This window comes from Acomys russatus, chromosome 15 (genome assembly GCF_903995435.1).
Source record: "Acomys russatus chromosome 15, mAcoRus1.1, whole genome shotgun sequence".
Lineage (NCBI taxonomy): Eukaryota > Metazoa > Chordata > Mammalia > Rodentia > Muridae > Acomys > Acomys russatus.
The window spans coordinates 62,798,246-62,818,812 of record NC_067151.1 but is presented as its reverse complement, the minus strand read 5'-3'; the positions used below and the strand labels follow the sequence as shown (position 1 = coordinate 62,818,812).

Genomic DNA, 20,567 nt, shown 5'->3' with positions numbered 1-20,567 from the left:
GCTGGGGTTAAAACGTGCGCCATGTAATGTCATAACCGCACATTCTTTGTTTTTCCTGGACACTTGAGTAGCTTCCCTTCCTACTCTACAAACCTTACCTTGGTTGCCATCTGTTTTAAAGGTTTAAAAAAGGAGCTGGTAGCCGGGTGTGGTGGCGCACCCCTTTAATCCCAGCACTCGGGAGGCAGAGACAGGTGGATCTCTATGAGTTCGAGGCCAGCCTGGTCTACAAAGAGTCCAGGACAGCCAAGGTTACACAGAGAAACACTGTCTCGAAAAAACAAAAAGCCAAAAAACTTCTTGTGATGGTAACTGCCTTTAATCCCAGCATTTGTGAGACAGGCAAGTGGATCTATTTCTGACCACCCAGGCCTATAAATTGAGTTCCTGAATAGCCAGGGCTACACGAAGAAATACTGTGTCGAAAAACAAAAGTTTAAAAATTCTTTATGGCCATGACTAACTCCCTACTAGCTGAAAAGATTCCTAGTACCTCCGTGTCTTTATTCAGCAGTAGGGAGGTCGCGCTGATAGCTTGGTAGAACATTTTACCTAACCTATAGTGTTGGGCGTCACCTACATCAGTCTAGAAACAAGCACAAAGTGGGTGTCTTCTGAGCCTGGGGTGAAAGGGGCCTACGGACAGGCCGCTCCCTCTGGCGGCTACCTGGGACCATCCAGAGAGAAACGGAAACATCCTTTGGGGCCTGTCAGATGCGCAGGCAGGAGAATCACCTAGAAGAGATGTGATCCTTGGACTGTGGGGGTTCTGCAGGCCCATCCTCTTTCAAAACTGAAAGGTACTGTATAAATGCTTCGGGTCTGAAGAGCGCCGTCAACCCCGCCTCTTCCTCCTCCGGGTTAGAGCCCTTTTACGACAATGCCGCGTCGTAGGCTTGCTTTCCGGCAGCGAATGCTGAACCCTGGCTGTGTTTGATAGGGTACGCAAGTTGGCGGTCTTGTGTCCATGGGCTGCAGGTGTTCACAGTTTCTAGTGCCGATCGGGAATGAGCTTCTTTGATCTTTTCCGAGGCTTTTTTGGCTTTCCTAGACCTCGGAGGTGAGAGTAGTTCTGGGCTGGCCAGAAGGGAGGGGCATTTGGGGGGACGCTCGACTCCTTTCCAGCCCCCTTCAACTCGTACAGAGAGAAAACAAATCTCAACCTTGAAAACACACCCCGCCCCAGTAACCAAAACGGTGCTTAAGAGGACAGAAACGGTGCCTTTCTGTAGGCTGAGGTGATGCAACAGGGACCTGAGCAGAGAGGACAATGGGGGCTGGGGAGGAGGACCTGAGCAAGCCCTTGGGTGATTAGTAGTGGGCAGGGGGACCCTGAGGGAAAACCATGCGGGGGAGGTCTCTTGAGAAGTGTTGGGGGGTGCGGAGAGGGTTGGTTTAGAAACAGTACAAAACCTTGATAGACCTATCAGTGTTTCTTTTGAAGCCAGCTCTCCAGTGTTTTCTTCAGCTGCCGAGATCCCTGCACTTGGCCCGTTTTCCTGCCCTTTGGGTTGATTTTATGGTTTAGACAGTGTTGAAATCTTGTGGCTTATCTGCCTCCACTCTCAGCCACAGAGATCCTTTTTTTGGAGGGATGACTCGAGATGATGACGATGATGATGACGAAGAGGAGGAAGACAGAGGCACATGGGATCGTGAGAGCCGTAGGTTTGATAGTTTTCATCCTCCGGAGGAATTCGGTTTCAGCTTCAGTCCCGGAGGAGGGATGCGATTCCACGGCAACTTTGGCTTTGATGATCTAATACGGGATTTCAATAGCATCTTCAGCGGTATGGGGGCCTGGACCTTGCCTTCTCACTCTCCTGGTGTGTGGATTTCGCTGAGGGACAACCAATGGGTTTCTAGTGGGTTCGTGGGTGAAATAACAGACCTTGCAACGTAGTTGGGGAGGGATAGTATGCAAAATTTGATTTTAAAAAGATTTATTAGAGTTTTAAGTTCCTTCCTATTTCAGCATCACTTACCAACTTTCTACAGAACTTCCAGGTCCCGAGTCAGAAACACCTGGTGAGAGACTGCGGGAGGGGCGGACACTACGGGACTCAATGCTTAAGTACCCAGATAGTCACCAACCTAGGCTCTTTGACGGGGTCTTGGAGAGTCATACAAGACCTGAATCCCCCAAACCAGCTCCAGATTGGGGGTCCCAGGGACCTTTTCATAGGGTAAGTACTCTGCTGCACCTGAACTGCAGTGACTTAGAACACTTATTGGAGTCTCTTAAGAGTTGAGCCCCTCTAATTAATGCATTTATCTCGATTTTCTTCTTTGTTAGGCTTTTCCTTTTGAAACTTGGAGCTCACTATGTAAATTTAGAGATCTGCCTGCCTCTGCCTCTGGATTAAAATGTGTGCCACTACACCTAGCCTAAGATTTATTTTATTTTATATCTATGAGTGTTTTGCCTGCTTGTATGTCTCTGCACCACATGTACCTGGTGCCCACAGAGGTCAAAAGGGCTTTGAATCCCATGGAACTCAAGTTACTCTGCTTGTAAGGCACCATGCTGTTGCTGGGACCTTTAAACTACAGTCTCCTACAAGAGCAACCCCTCCCCTCTCTTCCTATTTTGTTTTTGTATGTATTTTGAGGCAGGGTCTTTTTGTAGCATCAGCTGACCTGGAATTTGTTATATAGACCATGCTGGCCTCAAACTCAGGGATCTGCCTGGCTGTGTGTGTACATTTGTTGGGTTTGTTTGTTTGTTTGGTTGGTTGGTTGGTTTGGTTTGGTTTGGTTTTGATTTTTCAAGACAGGGTTTCTCTGTGTAGCCTTGGCTGTCCTAGACTCACTTTGTAGAAGAGGCTGGCCTTGAACTCACAGTGATCAGCCTGCCTCTGCCTCCTGAGTGCTGGGATTAAAGGTGAGTGCCACCATGCCCAGTGCATTTGTTGGTTTTTTGGTTTTGTTTTGGTTTTTTTCCTGTTGTTTTTAAGATTTATTTTCTGTATGTGCGCCTGTGTGAGTTTGTATGTACCATGTGGGTGCAGGGGATAAGGGTGTTGAGTCTCTTGGGCCTCTCAGCTGCCTGGGATCGTCTAGGGGAGCAGCACGTGTTCCTCATTCTTCCCCTCTGAGCCCTGTGGCTTCTGTTTTCTTTTTGCAGTACTGGCGCTAGAACAGACTACAAAGGGAAAGTGGAAATATTCTGCTTTTTTGTTGTTGTTTTGTTTTGTTGTGTTTTGTTTTGAGACAGGGTTTCTCTGTGTAGCCTTGGCTGTCCTGGACTAACTTTGTAGACCAAGCTGGCATCAAACTCAAAGCCATCTGCCTCCCAAGTGCTGGGATTAAAGGCATGCGCCACCATGCCTAGCTTTGCTTTTTTTTTTTTTTTTTAAGATTTATTTGTTATGTATACAGTTCTGCTTACACGTAGGCCTGCACACCAGAAGAGGAAACCAGACCTCATTATATTTTGTCTTCCTCTTCCCCACCTCCCCCCTCCCGCCCCCCGCCCCAGAGCTGAGGACCGAACCCAGGGCCTTGTGCTTGCTAGGCAAGCACTCTACCACTGAGCTAAATCCCCAACCTCCAGACCTCATTATAGATGGTTGTGAGCTACCATGTGGTTACTGGGAATTGAACTCAGGACCCCTGGAAGAACAGATAGTGCTCTTAACCTCTGAGCCATCTCTCCAGCCCTAAGCTTCTTTTTTTTTTTTTAGATAACTAGTTTCAATTCTTAGTTAGGATACTGAAAGTGTAGGAAAGAATTTCAGGAATTCTGCAGGGTGTGGTGGCCTTTAATTCCAGCACTCGGGAGGCAGAGGCAGGCCGATTGCGGGGGATTTCAGGAATTCTTTTTCGCTAAAATCCATAAAACTAAAGAGGAAGGTGTGTGAACCCAGGCTGCCCAAATGGAAGTATTTCTGGGGTTTTGGAACTTAGGAGGAATCTGGGGTCGGTTCGTCAACTGTGTGTGGCTTCTTCTACAGTTGGATGACCCATGGCCTGTGACTCCCCATTCTAGAGCCAGAGAGGACAATGGTGAGTCTAGAGGGAGGGCACACTTACCATATTTTGCTGAAGTTCTCACAGAAGTTTCTTCTGACACACTTGTCCTATTTTTTTCCTTCCACTCTCCTGGCTTTTCATCTCTCTGCCTTTCCAGATCTTGACTCCCAGGTTTCCCAGGAAGGTCTTGGTCCACTTCTTCAACCCCAGCCCAAATCATATTTCAAGAGCATCTCTGTGACCAAGATCACTAAGCCAGATGGGGTGAGTTGAGAGAGAGGAGTTTAAAAACTGGCCAGAGAGGCAGGCAGATCGATGTGAGTTTGAGGCCAGCCTGGTCTACAAAGCAAGTCTAAGCCAAAAAACTGGCTAAAGAAGCTGGGCAGTAGTGGTGCATGCAGTAATCTCAGGGCACTCAGCAGGCAGAGGCAGGTGCAGCTCTGTTATTTTGAGGCCAGCCTAGACTACAGAATGAGTTCCAGGGGAGCCAAGGATATACAGAGAAACACTGTCTTGAAAAACCAAAAAAAGAAAAAATAGAAAAAAAAATGGCCAGAGAATGCTCTGGGAAAAAAGGGCCTGTATAAGAAAACTACTCAAATCAGCATAGCAGTGTTAGGAGTAAGTTGGGACTTCTCCTTGCAGACAGTGGAGGAGCACCGCACTGTGGTGGACAGTGAGGGCCGCAAAGAGACCACAGTGACCCATCAGGAAGCACCTGACAGTTCCAGAAGTGGTAAGAATATGACTTAACTGCCGGATGCAGTGGCACACTCCTGTAATCCCAGCACTCGGGAGGCAGAGGCAGGTGGATCTCTGTGAGTTCAAGGCCAGCCTGGTCTACAAAGTGAGTCCAGAACAGCCAAGGCTACACAGAGAAACCCTGTCGGGGTGGGGTGGGGCTATGACTCAAAGGGCCCATCTATTAACTCCTTGGAGAAAAGATATGCCTGCCTTTGGACGTTTACTACTTCTCTGTGGTGTCTAGTGGGTCGATATGTGTGGCTTTCTTCCCTAGATCCAGACTCTCAAAGATCTTCAGCTTTGGATGATCCCTTTTCCATCCTGGATCTGCTCCTAGGACGTTGGTTTCGGTCCCGGTAGCTTAGCTTTGTTAATCTTCAGAAGCCTTTCCACTCCCTTCCCTTGCCTATTGCCAGTAAGCTTAATTTTTTCTGTCATCCCAGGGTCTTGAGTGTTTGAAACAATTAATTAAGCATTTGCCAGTCTGTCATCTATCCAAATTGACCAATAAAGCCTTTATTTATGCTAAAGGTCTTGGTTTTGTCAAGGTTTTTTTTATTCCAGACCCATCGAGAACTTACAAAACTATCTTGGCTTGGGATTTTATTTTGTGTATATACACCAGGGGTTGTACACACAGGTGGGAGTCAACAGCACGTGGGAATCAGTTTTCTCCACAGGGTAAGTTTAGGCTTGGCAGCATGTGTTTTATACACTGAGGCATCTCACCAGCCCTTCATTTTTTAAAAAATATTTATTCATTTATTATTTTGTATACAATACTCTGCCTGCATGTACACCTCCAGGCCAGAAAGGGCACCAAGTCACATTATAGATGGTTGTGAGCCACCCTGTGGTTGCTGGGAATTAAGCTCAGGACCTCTGGAAGAGCAGTCATTGTCCTTAACCTCTGAGCCATCTCTCCAGCCCCATCATTATTATTTTTTAAAATACTTTTTCCATTTCCAAAATAAGACTTAATAAATGAGAGTTAGACACAAAAAGAGAAGGATTTCGTTACCGAGGAAATAGATAATTCCAGTAGCATTTCTAGAAAAGGGTATTTCAGATTACAAACAAAAGGTATTTCTATAAAAACACAATAACTGCTTCTCTAAGTACAAGCCCACTAAGTGAATAATTCATGAGATAATTAGCAATCTTCAGGCAAGTAAGGTTTTTTGTTTGTGTTTTGGTTTTGAGACAAGGTTTCTCTGTGTGGACTCTTCTCAGTAGACCAGGCTGGCCTGGAACTCACAAAGATCTACCTGCCTCTGCCTCCTGAGTGGTGGAATTAAAGGTGTTTGCCACCACTGACTGGCTAACTGTGCTCCTTCTTTAAGTTTTTAAATTCTGGACTTGATCTTTTTTTAATAATTTAATTAATTTATTCAGATTACAACTTAAATGTTATCCCATCACTTATATCCTCTCATTCCTCCCTCCCTCCTGCTTTCACCCTATCCCCCTCCCTTAGGTCTATGACCGAGGGGGACCTCCTCCCCCATGATATGGTCACAGCCTATCAAGTCTCATCTTGGTAGCCTGCTTATTCTTTCTCTGAGTGCCACCAGGCCTCCCCACCAAGGGGAAGTGGTCAAATATGGGGCACCAGTGTTCATGTCAGAGTCAGTCCCTGCTCTCCACACAACTGTGGAGAATGTCCTGTCTACTGGCTATATCTGAGTAGGGTTTGTTGTTGTTGTTTTAAGATTTATTTATTTATTAAGTATGCATTGTTCTGCCTGCACGTACATCTGCATGTCAGAAGAAGGCACCAGATCACATTATAGATTGGTTGTGAGCCACCATGTGGTTGCTAGGAATTGAACTCAGGACCTCTGGAAGAGCAGGCAGTGTGCTCTTAACCTCTGAGCCATCTCTCCTGCCCTGGACTTGATCTTTATATATGGAATAAATCAGGAAACCAAGTTTATTTTTCCCCATTTGGAAAAAAGTATATTAATTACATAAGTATTTATAAATATCTTACCTGGAGGCAGTGTGATGGTACATGCCTTTATTTATTTATTTATTTTTGGTACAGGCCTTTAATCTCAGCTTTTGGGAGACAGAGAGGCACACATATCTCTGAGTTTGAGATTAACTTGATCTATATAGCTAGTTCTGGGACAGCCTTGAGCTACATAGAGAGACTGTCTCAAAAAACAAAAATGCATGCAAACATACAAACAACACCTGGGGTCTTTTGATTCAACAGTTAATCCACTTGTGTACTGTATACCTGTTTCACACTTTTTTAAAAAAGATTGTTTTTATTTTATGCATATAAGAATTTTGCCTACATGAATGCATGTGTACCATGTGCGTGCCTTGTGGACTGCGAAGGTCAGAAGTGGGCATGGGATTCCATGGCCCTCGAGGTATAGGCAGTTGTGAGCCAACCATATGGGTGGAAGGAAATGACCCAGGCCCTTGAAAGAGGGAGCAGTCAATGCTCTAAACTGCTGAGCCATCTCTCCAACCCTCTTATATCACTTCTAAATATGATAGGGCCAGGTGTGATAGTGCCACCTTTAATCCCAGGCAGGCAGAAGAGTACTACTAGTTTGAGACCAGCCTGGCCTACTTAGTGAGACCCTATCAAAAATATAAATGTCATGCTTGTCTTTAGTAGATGATATCTTCCCATTTTCTTATTCTGCTCCTATAAATTTATATAAGAATACAATTAATTTTCCAATGAGCTTTTCAGTTATAAATATAAATTAAGCCAAAGATCATCAGATATGTAAGAAAAAGCTTTTTTTCTCACTCTCCAGCCATCTTGGCTGCTGATCTTGGTTGGAGATTGTCCTGCACTTAAGGCAGGAAGATGGTGGCCACAAAGAAGACAAAAAAGTCTCTGGAGTCGATCAACTCTGGGCTCCAGCTGCTTATGAAAAGTGGGAAGTATTTCTTGGGGTACAAACAGACTCTGAAGATGATCAGACAAGGCAAAGTGAAATTGGTTATCCTCGCCAACAACTGCCCAGCTTTGAGGAAATCTGAAATAGAATACTATGCCATGATGCCGGGCGGTGGCGGCGCACACCTTTAATCCCAGCACTCGGGAGGCAAAGGCAGGTGGGTCTCTTGGAGTTCGAGGCCAGCCTGATCTACAAAGCTAGTCCAGGACAGCCAGAACTACACAGAGAAACCCTGTCTCAAAAACAAACAAACAAAAAAGAATACTATGCTATGTTGGCTAAAACTGGTGTCCATCACTACAGTGGCAATAATATTGAATTGGGCACAGCGTGTGGAAAATACTACAGAGTATGCACACTGGTTATAACTGACCCAGCTGATTCTGATAGCATTAGAAGCATGCCAGAACAGACTAGTGAGAAGTAAGCCAGGAAAGTTTTCCTTAAATAAAGCTTTGCCAGAGCTCCTTTAAAAAGGAGGAGGAGGAGGAAGAGGAAAGGAAGAAAAGAAAAAGCCAGGCATAGTGGCATATGCCTTTAATCCCAGCACTTGAGGCAGAGGTTGGCCGATTGCTGTGATTTCGAGGCCAGCCTGATCTACAAAGTGAGTCCAGGACAGCCAAGGCTACACCAAGAAACCCTGTCTCGAAAAGCCAAAGAAAAAAGAACAAAGGTTTTTTGCTGGGCATGGTAGTGTGTGCCTTTAATCTCAGCATTCAAGAGGCAGAGGCAGGTGGATGACTGTGAGTTGGAGGCCAGCCTGATCAACAAAGTGAGTCCAGGAGTCAAGGCTACACAGAGAAACCCTGTCTCAAAATAAACAAGCAAAAAAACTTGTTGAACAAACAAATCTCTGTGGTTTTAGAAACATGTTACAATGATGTATGAAAATGTTATCATGGAACTGCCGAGTGTCTCAGTAGGTACCTGACCATCTTTGCTCTGTCCTTAACATTCACATGGTAGAAAAGGACTAATTTCCATAAGTGGTTTCCTGACTTTTCACTATGACACATATGTGCCCATGACACACTCAATGTCATGTAATAAACTAATATAATGATCCTATGAGAGTTCAGCAAAAAGAGCACTCAGCTGGGGAGGGGGGCAGGTAGCGCATACCTTTAATCCCAGCATTTGGGAGTCAAAGGTAGGCAGATCTCTGAGTTCGAGGCCAGCCTGGTCTACAAAGAGTTCCAGGACAGCCAGTGTGGCACACAGAAACCCTGTCTCAGAAACATTGAGCCTGGAACCTGAGTTCAATCCCCAGGGCCCACACAGTAGGAGGAGAAACAGCTGCTCCCACGAGTTGTCCTCTGACCTGCACACAGGCACAGTGGTATGTTCTGACCCCATGCATATGCACCATATACAAAATAACTAATTGTTCATGGGGAAAAGTTAACAAGAAAATATAATAAACTGTGCCCAAATGCTTTGTAGATGACATGAAGCCTGAACTGGAGTTTTGTTTTTTGAGGCATGGCCTCGTGTTACTAAGGTTTGCCTTGAACTTGCAGAGATCCACTTGCCTCTGCCTCCTGAGTGCTGGGATTAAAGGTGTATCACCCCCAATCAAAACATTTTCATTATTTAAATTTTGTATTTATAGATGTTTGGGTTATATGGGAAGATTGAAGAAAAAAGAGATACTAAAAGATGAATTTAGGGGGCTGGAAAGATGGCTTAGAGATTAAGAACACATACTGAGCCGGGCATGGTGGCGCACACCTCTAATCCCAGCACTCAGGAGGCAGAGGCAAGTGGATCTCTGAGTTCGAGGCCAGCCTGGTCTACAAAGCCAGTCCAGGACAGCCAGGACTGTTACACAGAGAAACCCTGTCTCGAAAAAACAAACAAACGAACAAAAGGATGAATTTAGGCCTCTCAAGCAGCAGGAAGACCAGTCTTTCAAGGACTGAATGTTTACAGTTTCTAGAAGTACTTTTTTAAAAAAATATTTTATTTTAATTTATGTGCATTGGTGTGAGAGTGTCAGATCTTGGAGTTACAGACAGTTATGAGCTGCCATGTGGGTACTGGGAATTGAACCCGGGTCCTTTGGAAGAGGGTTAGGGTTGAAACAGGATTTTTTGTGTAGCCTTGGCTGTCCTGGACTAGCTTTGTAGACTAGCGTGGCCTTGAACTCTGCCAGTCTCAGGAGGCAGAGGCAGGCAGATCTCTGTGAGTTTGAGGCCAGCAAGTTCCAGGACAGCCAGGGATACACAAAGAAACCCTGTCTAAAAAACAACAACAACAAAAAAGTGCGCGCTCTCTCTCTCTCTCTCTCTCTCTCTCGCTCTCTCTCTCTTGACAGAAAACAGAGACTGGATAGGAAAACATACAGCTAGCTTTTCCAGCACTTGGCCATTATCCTAGGTGTTTTTTTTTTTTTTTTTTTTTTTGTTTGGAGACAGGGTTTCTCTGTGTAGCCTTGATTGTCCTGGACTCACTTTGTAGAACAGGCTGGCCTCGAACTCACAGCGATCCACCTGCCTCTGCCTCCTGAGTACTGGGATTAAAGGCGTGTGCCACCAAGCCCAGCTATCCTAGTTTTTAAAGGCTACCCAAAGATGTTTTTACCCCCAGACAACAAGAAGTAATTTTAAGAACACAACGCCCCTAGTCCCAAAAGGTGGGATGGGCATTTTTTTGTTTTTGTTTTTGTTTTTGTTTTTGTTTTTTGAGACAGGGTTTCTCTGTGTAGCCTTGACTGTCCTGGACTCACTTTGTAGACCAGGCTGGCCTCAAACTCACAGCGATCCACCTCCCTCTGCCTCCCGAGTGCTGGGATTAAAGGCGTGCGCCACCAAGCCCAGCTATCCTAGTTTTTAAAGTCTACCCAAAGATGTTTTTACCCCCAGACAACAAGAAGTAATTTTAAGAACACAACGCCCCTAGTCCCAAAAGGTGGGATGGGCATTTTTGATCATTTGGTGGGTTATGAATTTTCATGGTAAGGGAAGAAACAAAGTATATGTTAAAATCAGGGATCTTTTTCTTCTCTCTTCTCTTTCTCTTTCTCTTATCTCTTTCTCCTATCTGGTGTTAGGGCAGAGAAAAGGAAGGGGACATAGGATTATAGGATAAAAGGTAGATTATTGAGTCTACTAGTCTCAAATATTATGTATTGGTATGGATTGTTGTATATTGGTTGAAATTTAAGATTATTTTGTTCAACTCTTGCCTAATGCATCATACATATGCAACTCATTTGAAAATGTGATGTAGAGTTCTAGTCTTATGAAAGTTAACCATTGCAAACTGTTCAGGATGATTGGAGACACAAATTAGTAGTCTCTTGTGTATGTTTTCAAGGCTAAGCAGTTAGTCCATAGCTGCAAACATTAGCGAGGTTGCCCTAATAGACCATAACTGGTAAGTAGATAGGAATGACGATGCAGTCTGTGAGGGTAGGCAGGGGGTCTTCAGACACCTCAGAGACCTGCAGAACATGGCATTTGAAATAGTGTAATAATAAAGGGCTTTCTGACAGAGACACGTCTGCTCCTGGCAGCACCTCTAATCTACTTCAAATAAGATGATGGGCATCAAAGAAACAAGTGTGGTAAGATAGGCACTGGAGGGGGGAAAACAACGCAGAAAACTGTCCTTTGGCTGCTGGTAGCAGGCTGTCTGAGCAAACTGTGAACAAGCAGGGAAACTGACTGGCCAACTTTGCAGGGACTAAGTGGTCAGTCCTTCAAAATTCCTGCTTCACAGAAAAGCCTGCCAGACACTCTGGGCCAGTAGGCTGAAGACTGGATGCCCAGTGACGCAGAGAACCCTCTGGTGACTGTCCAGGTGGTCAGCTGTCTCTGTCATTTCTGTAGTTCTGGAAGCTGCTCGCTCGATGCTTCCTAGATACTCAGGTAACATTATTTCCTGCTAAAGTCTCTGATGGGGTTGAAGACTAGATAGTCACAGTCTTACTACAACTAGGTTTAGTTGTTTAGGAACTAAGACAGTGTTTAGGTCTAAAAAGATGTTTTCAGGTCTAGATAGATGCTTTTAGGTTGACAGATTAAGAAAGCCATCTAGGTATAGAGCTTAGGACTCTCCAGGAAAGGACAGATGCCAAATATGAATAGGGCTGGACATTGTAAATGTGCAAATGTAATTCTTACCTCATAATTCTAGTAGTTGTTCTTATTGTATGTAGTTTATTAACATTAAAGAAGAGCCATTTTTTAATATTTAATTTTAATTTTTATGTGCCTTAATATGAGAATGTCAGATCTTGGAGTTACAGACAGTTGTGAGCTGCCATGTGGGTGCTGGGAATTGAACCTGGGTCCTTTGGAAGAACAGGCAGTGCTCTTAACCCCTGAGCCATCTCTCCAGCCCCAAGAAAAGCCATTTTTAAAAAATATTTATTTTTATGTATATGAACACTATCTGCATGTACACCTGCATGACAAAAGAAGTCATTAGGTCACATTACAGATGGTTTTGAGGCACCATGTGGTTGCTGGGAATTGAACTCAGGACCTCTGATAGAGCAGACAGTGCTCTTAACCACTGAGCCATCTCTCCAGCTCGAAAAGCCATTTTTTAAACAAAAAGGGGGCTATGTCATGGAAGTTTTGGTTTCTTTGTCATCTCAGTTGTGTTATGTAAATACGTTTTTGTTCTAATCCCAAGTGTGGCATTTTAGTTTGAGCTTTTGCTGGTCCACATGTGTTGTCTCCTGAGGGGTGTGGCTTTTGCCACCTGGTAACAGCCCTCCTCAGGCAGCACAGAGAGGGGTGTGGCCTAGAGCTCTGAGGTATAAATGAGAGACAAAGCACCTGTGGTGGCCTGCAGTGTTGGTGTGTGGCATGTAGCAGTTTGGAGCAGACAGCCGGAGAGAAACACTTCTGGGTGCAGTGTCTTGGAGGAGACTGCTGAGTGTGTCTGCTGTTGACAGGAGTACAGGCAGAGAGAGCCCAACTGACCCTAAAGAGCTGGGAGAAGTAAAGGGGCCCCCTCTGCCCACTAACCTTGTCCCCTGTGTTGGGTTGGGAGGGAGGTTAAGGCTTAAACACCCCAAATAAAATAGAGTTTAAAAGAAAGAGCGCTACTCAGATGTGCTGAAGTTTAGTGCCTGCGGCAGGTATTCCTGACTTAGAGGAGGGTAGCGAAACAGTACAGAAGGAAGGGTTAGTGTTCTCACAAGTCTCATCAGGCTCCCATTAGCTTCTGTGCACCCCAACCTGGAGGACTATGGTGTCCAGGTTATTGTTGTTTCTTTTTATTTGGTTTTTTGTTTTTTTGAGACAGGGTTTCTCTGTGTATCCTTGGCTGTCCTGGACTCACTTTGCAGATTGCTGACCTCAAACTCAGAGACCCACCTGCCTCTGCCTCCCCCAGTGCTGGGATTACAGGTATGTGCAATTGCACCCTGCTTCTGGCAACTTTAATGATCTTTTTTTGTTTTGGTTTTTGAGACAGGGTTTCTCTTATCATCCTGGCTGTCTTGCACTTGCTTTGTAGACCAGGCTGGCCTCGAACTCACAGAGATCCACCTGCCTCTGCCTCCCGAGTGCTGGGATTAAAGGCGTGTGCTACCATTGTTAGCATTCCACTTCCTTCTGCCTATCTGTGATGTCATGGTTCACCTGCCATGGGGTGGTGGCCCTACCCAGGGTTATATAAAAGGGCAGACCTACCTCGCCCCTCTTCCTCTTCCTCCCCCCTCTCCTCCCCCTCTACCCTTCCTCTGTCTCTCTGGGGTGCCCCTCCCCCTTTCCCCTTTCCCTCTCCACCCATGCTCATTTAATAAACTCCTCTACAACATAATATCTGTTGCCTGGCATCTTACTATCTTATCTTATTTTCTTATTTTTTTAAATCATAACTCCCATGCCCAGATGTTTAATGATCTTTAAAAAAAATTTTTTTTCCAGGGCTGGAGAGATGATTCAGCGGTTAAGAGCACTGACTGCTCTTCTAGAGGTCTTTAGTTCAATTCCCAGCAACCAAAAGGTGGCGGCTCACAACCATCTATAATGTGATCTGTTGCCCTCTTCTGGCCTGCAGGCCTACATGCAGGCAGAGCACTGTATAAGTAATAAGTAAATAAATAATTTTTTAAAAAAGAAAAATAGTTTGTTTCCTTATAAAGAGTGTTGTGTCATCTGGTGGGCCTACTTTGACCTGGACAGAAGGGTTGGTGAAGAGTTTTAGGAATTTTCCATTGATTGGCTTCAGGGAAGAGCAATTTTCTTTTCTCTCTCTGAAGCCACTCTGTGTGTTGCAAGGCATATCCCCAGCAATGGTCCATCTGGAGCATGTCCCCAACTTAGACAGGCCTCTGTGAGTGTGGTGGGGACAGTGCTCCTAGCAGCGGGCTCGGCTGCCTGGTCGTCCAGTCTGTGCCCTCTCACATTCTCCTCCACCCTCTGCCCATGCCCTTTGCAGAGGGTTGCTGCAACCTGGGAAGGAAGGAGAACACTGACCGAGAGTTGATGGTCTCTTGGTGAAGTACACTGCTGCACGCTATCCCTGTGTCCACAGAGCGGCGGCACAGGCACAGCCCACCGGAAAGGCACACTCTGGATCTGCATAGACACCACTGCTCTCATCTTTGCTGAGCCTGGACATGGGGGAAAGGTGCCCACTGAATGCTGTCATTAAGGATGATGCCCGTGTAACCAACCCTGTGGCTCCCTATGCTGCAAAGGGTCCAATATGGACTCTCTACATGTGTCTCTTTAATATTTTCTCATACCACATACTCAGAGATTCTTTTCTTTTTTTTTTCCTTTTCTTTTTTTTTGTTTTTTTCGAGACAGAGTTTCTCTGTGTAGCCTTGGCCATCCTGGACTCGCTTTGTAGACCAGGCTGGCCTCGAACTCACAGCGATCCGCCTGCCTCTGCCTCCCGAGTGCTGGGATTAAAGGCGTGCGCCACCACGCCCGGCTCAGAGATTATTTTCTTACAGCTATAGTTTGGTTGTGTAGCTTCTTCTAGGAGGAACAATTTTTTTTCTTTCTTCTCTTTTTCCTTCTTTCTTTCTTTTTTCTGAGAACATATATTTTCCCCCCACCCAGAGGAGCTCTTTTTTAAATAAAAATTTTTTTGTGGGCTGGAGAGATGGCTCAGAGGTTAAGAACACTGCCTGCTCTTCCAAAGGTCCTGAGTTCAATTCCCAGCAACCACATGGTGGCTCACTACCATCTATAATGTGACCTGGTGCCCTCTTCTGGTATGCATGCAGGCAAAACACTGTATACTTAATAAATAAATGAGTTTTTAAAAAAAATTTTTTTTGTGTGGAGCTGGAGAGATGGCTCAGTAGTTAAGAGCACCACCTGCTCTTCCAGAGGTCCTGAGTTCAATTCTCAGCAACCACATGGTGGCTCACAACCATCTATAATGTGATCTGATGCCCTCTTCTGCAGAGAAAGCACTCATATACAATAAATATTTAAAAAAAATTTTTTTTGGTGTGTAGCTGAGTGGTATGGCCCATGTCTTTCTTTACTCCCAGCACTCAGGAGGCAGAGGCAGGAGAATCCCTGAGTTCAAGGCCAGCCTGGTCTACAGAGTGAGTTCTAGACAGCCAGGGCTACACAGAGAAACTGTGTCTTAAAAAACAAAGATAGCTGGCATTGGTGGTGTATGCCTTTAATCCCTGCATTCTGGAGGCAGAAGCAGACAGATCTCTATGAGTTCTAGGCCAGCCTGGTCTACAAATTGAGTTCCAGAAGAGTGAGGACTGTTAACACAGAAGCCCTGTCTTGAACTCCTCCCCCGCAAAAACACCCTGTCTAGATGTTTTCCTTCACATATGTATGTCCACCGCTTGCCTGCCTGATGGTCACAGAGATCAGGAAAGGGCACTGAATTCTCTGGAGCTAGATTTACAGATGGCTGTGAGCCACCATGTGGGTGCTGGTAAGTGAAACCAGGTCCTCTGCAAGAGCATCCAGTGCTTTTAACTGCTGAGCCATCTCTCCAGCCCTAAGAAAAATGATCTTAACCGAATGGCAGGCCCCTCCAGGGCCTTTGGAGGAATTTATTATTTTTTTTTAAAGAAGGGTTCTTTTTTATTTTTATTTTTTAAAGATTTATTTATGTATATGAGTGCTCTTCTCTGCATGTACACCTGCAGGCCAGAATAAGGCATCAGATCACATTATGGATGGCTGTGAGCCACCATGTGGGTGCTGGGAATTGAGCTTAAGACCCCTGGAAGTGCAGAGCACACAGTGCTTTTCATTACTGAGCCACATTTCCAGCCCCCACCTGAAGGGTTCTTACACTTGAGATCTGTAACCCTGACTCTACCAACAGCTATCATAGTACATAGCCCCTGGAGTAGAGTCCTGGCCCTTTTTTAAATTTTTGTAAAAAAAAAAAAAATTTTTTTTTTTTTTGAGACAGGGTTTCTCTATGTAGCCTTGGCTGTCCTGGACTCACTTTGTAGACCAGGCTGGCCTTGAACTCTGAGGCCTGCCTGTCTCTGCCTGCCCAAGTGCTGGGATTACCAACGTGTGCCACCACGTCTGGCTTAGCTTCAACACTCATGAGTTGTCAAGCTTTGGAAGGCAGAAGAGGAAAGACTCCAGGAAGAGCCGAGTAAGCCAGACAGGACAGGCACTATCGTGGCCTAGTCAGGAGTGGGAGTCCCCTTAAGGGGCTAGAGATGTGAACCAGTGCTTAAGAGGACATACCATTCTCGGAAGGGACTGGAATTGGTTCTCAGAACCTATGTAGCTTCAGCTCAAGGGGCTCTGAAGCCTCCACCCTCTGCAGGCACCTGCACTCCTCCTGAATGCAGACTCCTCCACAGACCCACAATTTACTTTATTTATTTTTACTTTTTGTTTGTTTGTCTTTTGTTTTGTTTTTCAAGACAGGGTCTCTCTGTGTAGCCTTGGCTGTCCTGGCCTCGCTTCATAACCAGACTGGCTTCAAACTCACAGCGATCCACCTGCCTCTGTCTCCAGAGTACTGGGACTAAAGGAATGTGCCGCCACCACACCTGGCCCAAGGAAATTCTTTTTATTTTTTATTTTTCTTTTCAAGATAGGTTCTCTCTGTGTTAGCCTTGGCTGTCCTAGACTCCCTTTGTAGACCAGGCTGGTCTTGAACTCAAAGCAATCTGCCTGCCTCTGCCTCCCTCTGCCTGCCAAGGGATTAAAGATGTGCACCACCACACCCAGCTAAAGGAAACTCTTATAAAAGAACAATACACACACACACACACACACACACACACATAAAACATTAAATTTTGTGCTTGTTTTAAGTATCAAAGGGTTAGTTTGTTATCATTATGTCTGGGACCTGGCCTGGCTTGGCCTTTTGAAAGTGACACACTTCCTCCAACAAGGCCACGCCTCTGAGTCCTTGTAGTCTTCTCATGTAACACCATACTCCCTGGTAAGTAAGCTTTCAAATATGAGCCTGTAGAGGCCACTCTCGTTCAAAGAACCATATTCCATTCCCTGGTCCCCACAGTCTTGGAGCCAGATCACAAGGCAAAAATGTGTTCAGTTCTACTTCAAAAGTCCCCAAGGTCTATCTCAGTCTCAACACTGTTTAAAAGTCCAAAGTCATCTCTGAGACTCATGGCAATCTCTTTTGTTTGTTTGTTTCCCAGACAGGTTTCTCTGTGTAGCCCTGGCTGTCATGGACTCATTTTGTAGACCAGGCTGCCCTCGAACTCACCTGCCTCTGCTTCCCAAGTGCTAGGATTAAAGGCATGCACCATCATGCCCGGCTTTTCTGGCAATCTCTTAACTGAAATCACCTGTAAAATCTAAATCAAAAAGCAGGTAACATACTTACAACATACAGTGGCACAGGATATACATTACAAGTCCAAAAGAGAGGCCAAGGACTATGATGAGGAAACACTGAACCTCGTGTGAGGCAAAGTCCTGGCTTGGAAGGCACTGCCCAGTGTGGGAGGTAGTTGTGTGGTCTCTGCAGCTGGTATTCCCAGAAGCTAGGGCACAGGCACACCGCTTCTGAGAGGGGGATGTTTAGAGTGCTGTTAAGTAGTATACACCCATGATCTTTTAAGATTTATTTATTTATTATTACGTATACAGTGCTCTGGCTGCACGTACACCTGCTTGCAGGCCAGAAGACGGCATCAGATCACATCATAGCCACCATGTGCTTGCTGGGAATTGAACTCGGGAGGAGCAGTCAGTGTCCTTAACCTCTGAGCCATCTCTCCAGCCCCACACACCTATGATCTTAACACAAGAGGCTGAGGCAGCTCAATGGATCTTGAGTTCTAGGCTGGCCTGGGCTACCTGGAAAGACCCCGTCTCAGCCCTGTACCCAATCCAACAATCATTACCAAAGCCTATTGTCTTCAGTGCAGACTCTGGATGCCTCTTCAGTTCTCCATGCGTCCAAGGAGCTCAGGAAGATGTACATTCCAATGTGAGAGGCCCTGGAGAATCCCAGACAGAGAGGAGACCTACATATGAGTTCACTTAGCCACTGTGTGAGCATGAGGGCATGCCTGGGCGCAGCTCCGCGTCTTCGTCTGTAGAACAGGACCTATGGGTGGTGAAGGAGAAGAGACACAGCTCCACTCTGTCACTCTCAACAGCATGAGGAAGTTTCCCAAATTTTTACGGCCCCTGACTGAGATCAAATCAGGATTCATGGTTTTGATACAGACAAGAATTTCAGCTGACAGTGGTGGTGGTGGTAGTGGCGGCCACGGCAGGTGGGTCTCTATAAGTTCCAGGACAGCCAGGACTACATAGAGACACCCTGTCTTGAGCTCTCTTCTCCATACTACCCTGAAACCCCAGACACACACACACACATACACACACACACACACACAAAGACAGGGTGTCACTATGTAGCCCTGGCTGGCCTAGATATTCAGACCAGGATGGCCTCAAATTCAGAGGTCTATCTGTCCCTGCTGGCATAAAAGGAATACAACACTATACCCAGCGAGTTGAAGATTTTTAAATTCATTAATGTTTTAAAAATTATTATTATTATTATTTTTTTCGAGACAGGGTTTCTCTGTGTAGCCTTGGTCATCCTGGACTCACTTTGTAGACCAGGCTGGCTTCGAACTCACAGCAATCCGCCTGCCTCTGCCTCCCGAGTGCTGGGATTAAAGGCGTGCGCCACCACGCCCGGCTCTTAAAAATTATATTTATTTATTTATTTATTTATTTATTTTGAGACAGGGTTTCTCTGTGTAGCCCTGGCTGTCCTGGATTACCTTTGTAGACCAAGCTGGCCTCAAATTCATGAAGTTCTGCCTGCCTCCCGAGTGCTGGGATTACAGGCGTGCGCACTGCCCGGCTCCCATCAGCTTTCCCAGCCTCATCTGTCAATGCCTGAACAATGGCTCCTTGGATCAGGTGAGTGTGCGAGGAAGACATGGTTACTCCCAACCCTTGCCTTGTTTGTTGGGGTCCCAACCCATTGTTCAGATTGTGGGTGGAATAGAGGGCTAGTTCTACCTTGGCATGGCCAGCTTTTGCTGGACAGTGGGCACTGAGGTGGTGGGTGGCATGGAGCCTTTGAGCGAGGGTGGGCCGATGAAGCACTCAAGGTTCTGGGCACCTGAGTGCTGCTTGTGGGACTGTTAGCTATCCTAGACAAACGCAATAAAGGGGTGGCTGCACGCTGGGGGCCCGTGGCTGTGGACCACTGATCCTCACCATCAGACTTTCCGTGGGTGTTAATTGTGGCCTTCCACTCAACCCTGCCCGGGACCTGGGCCCACGGCTCCTCACTCACTTTGCTGGCTGGGCCCTGAAATGTTCAAGTAGGAGACAGCTTCTCTTGGTACAGTCTGCGACTCACCTCTTGTCAATCGCTTTGTCCCTATGTAGCAGGCTGGCCTCCTCTACAGAGACCCTTCTGCCTTCCACGTGCTGGGATTGCACGGGCAACCATGCCCAGAGCAAGTTCTTTCTCTTTCCACTTACCCGGTTCTCTTCCCCTCTTTTTTGTTTTGTTTTTGGGTTTTTCGAGACACGGTTTCTCTGTGTGTATCCCTGGCTGTCCTGGACTCGCTTTGTAGACCAGGCTGGCCTCGAACTCACAGGGATCCGCCTGCCTCTGCCTCCCGAGTGCTGGGATTAAAGGCGTGCGCCACCACGCCCGGCTTTGTCTTGTTTTTTGTTGTTTTTCAAGACAGGGTCTCTGTATTAGCCTTGGCTTTCCTGGACTTGCTTTATAGACCAGGCTGGCCTTGAACTCACAGCAATCAGCCTGCCTCTGCCTCCAAAATGCTGGGATTAAGGCGTGTGCCACCAGGCCCAGCCTCTCTTACCCTCTTAAACTAGTGCTCCTTCTTCACCTGGCAACCTCTCCCTGCCCTTCCCCCACAGCTCTCCTGCTCCCCACCCCTTCTCAAGGACATAGAGGTGTCCCTGGGCATGTTACTTGTCTGGGCTCTATCCATCCACCCATACAAGGAGCCCTACTCAGCTAACTCCCCAAGACTACAGGCTGGACTAAGCTCTGCTTTGGGTCTCTTCCTAAGTGCTTCCTATTCACGAAATGTGACCCCCAAACTACTGTGGGATCTGTCACGACAGGAAGTAGTGTGGGACCCGCCTTACCATTCCCAGCTCACGGGGAGAGGTGTGTCGAAGAGCCACCGTTGACATCTCCTTTTTGTCCTCCCACCCCCGTGCTGGTGATGGCTGGTGGTGGGTGCCTATGGTGGCCCCTACGGTGGGGGCCATTTCTAAAAGGTGACGGCAGCTCCTCGGTTCAAGGCTTCAGGCTCGGGAACTCTAGCTCAGCTGGAGTGTGAGCTGTGACGGCGACCAACCTTATCCCACTCTCCAAGAGCACCATAAGCTGGCCAGCTTGCAGGACAGATATTCTCTGTACTAATATGCCTGACCCAGAGACACTTCTGTTTACCCACTCCCGCTAAGCCTCCGGAGGACAAGAACAGGCGGCTTGGGCTGGAGAGGT

The 20,567-nt window shown here is 46.3% G+C and overlaps 2 protein-coding genes across 3 annotated transcripts; both read left to right on the top strand.

Annotated features, from left to right (window-relative positions):
• Window positions 1-892: 892 nt before the first annotated feature.
• Hax1 (HCLS1 associated protein X-1) lies at window positions 893-14,230 on the top strand. 2 transcript variants are annotated; one of them, XM_051157565.1, is made up of 7 exons: window positions 893-1,060; window positions 1,570-1,826; window positions 1,999-2,186; window positions 3,957-4,008; window positions 4,133-4,239; window positions 4,621-4,711; window positions 14,052-14,230. In XM_051157565.1, exons 1-7 carry the CDS (start codon window positions 1,008-1,010, stop codon window positions 14,111-14,113), a joined length of 810 nt encoding a protein of 269 aa, XP_051013522.1. In that variant the 5' UTR covers window positions 893-1,007; the 3' UTR covers window positions 14,114-14,230. The 2 variants fall into 2 exon arrangements, with proteins under 2 accessions (XP_051013522.1, XP_051013520.1); XM_051157563.1 differs by lacking the exon at window positions 14,052-14,230 and adding an exon at window positions 4,994-5,249.
• LOC127199470 (60S ribosomal protein L30-like) lies at window positions 7,556-8,076 on the top strand. The gene is made up of 2 exons (XM_051157566.1): window positions 7,556-7,760; window positions 7,910-8,076. Exons 1-2 carry the CDS (start codon window positions 7,556-7,558, stop codon window positions 8,074-8,076), a joined length of 372 nt encoding a protein of 123 aa, XP_051013523.1.
• Window positions 14,231-20,567: the final 6,337 nt, after the last annotated feature.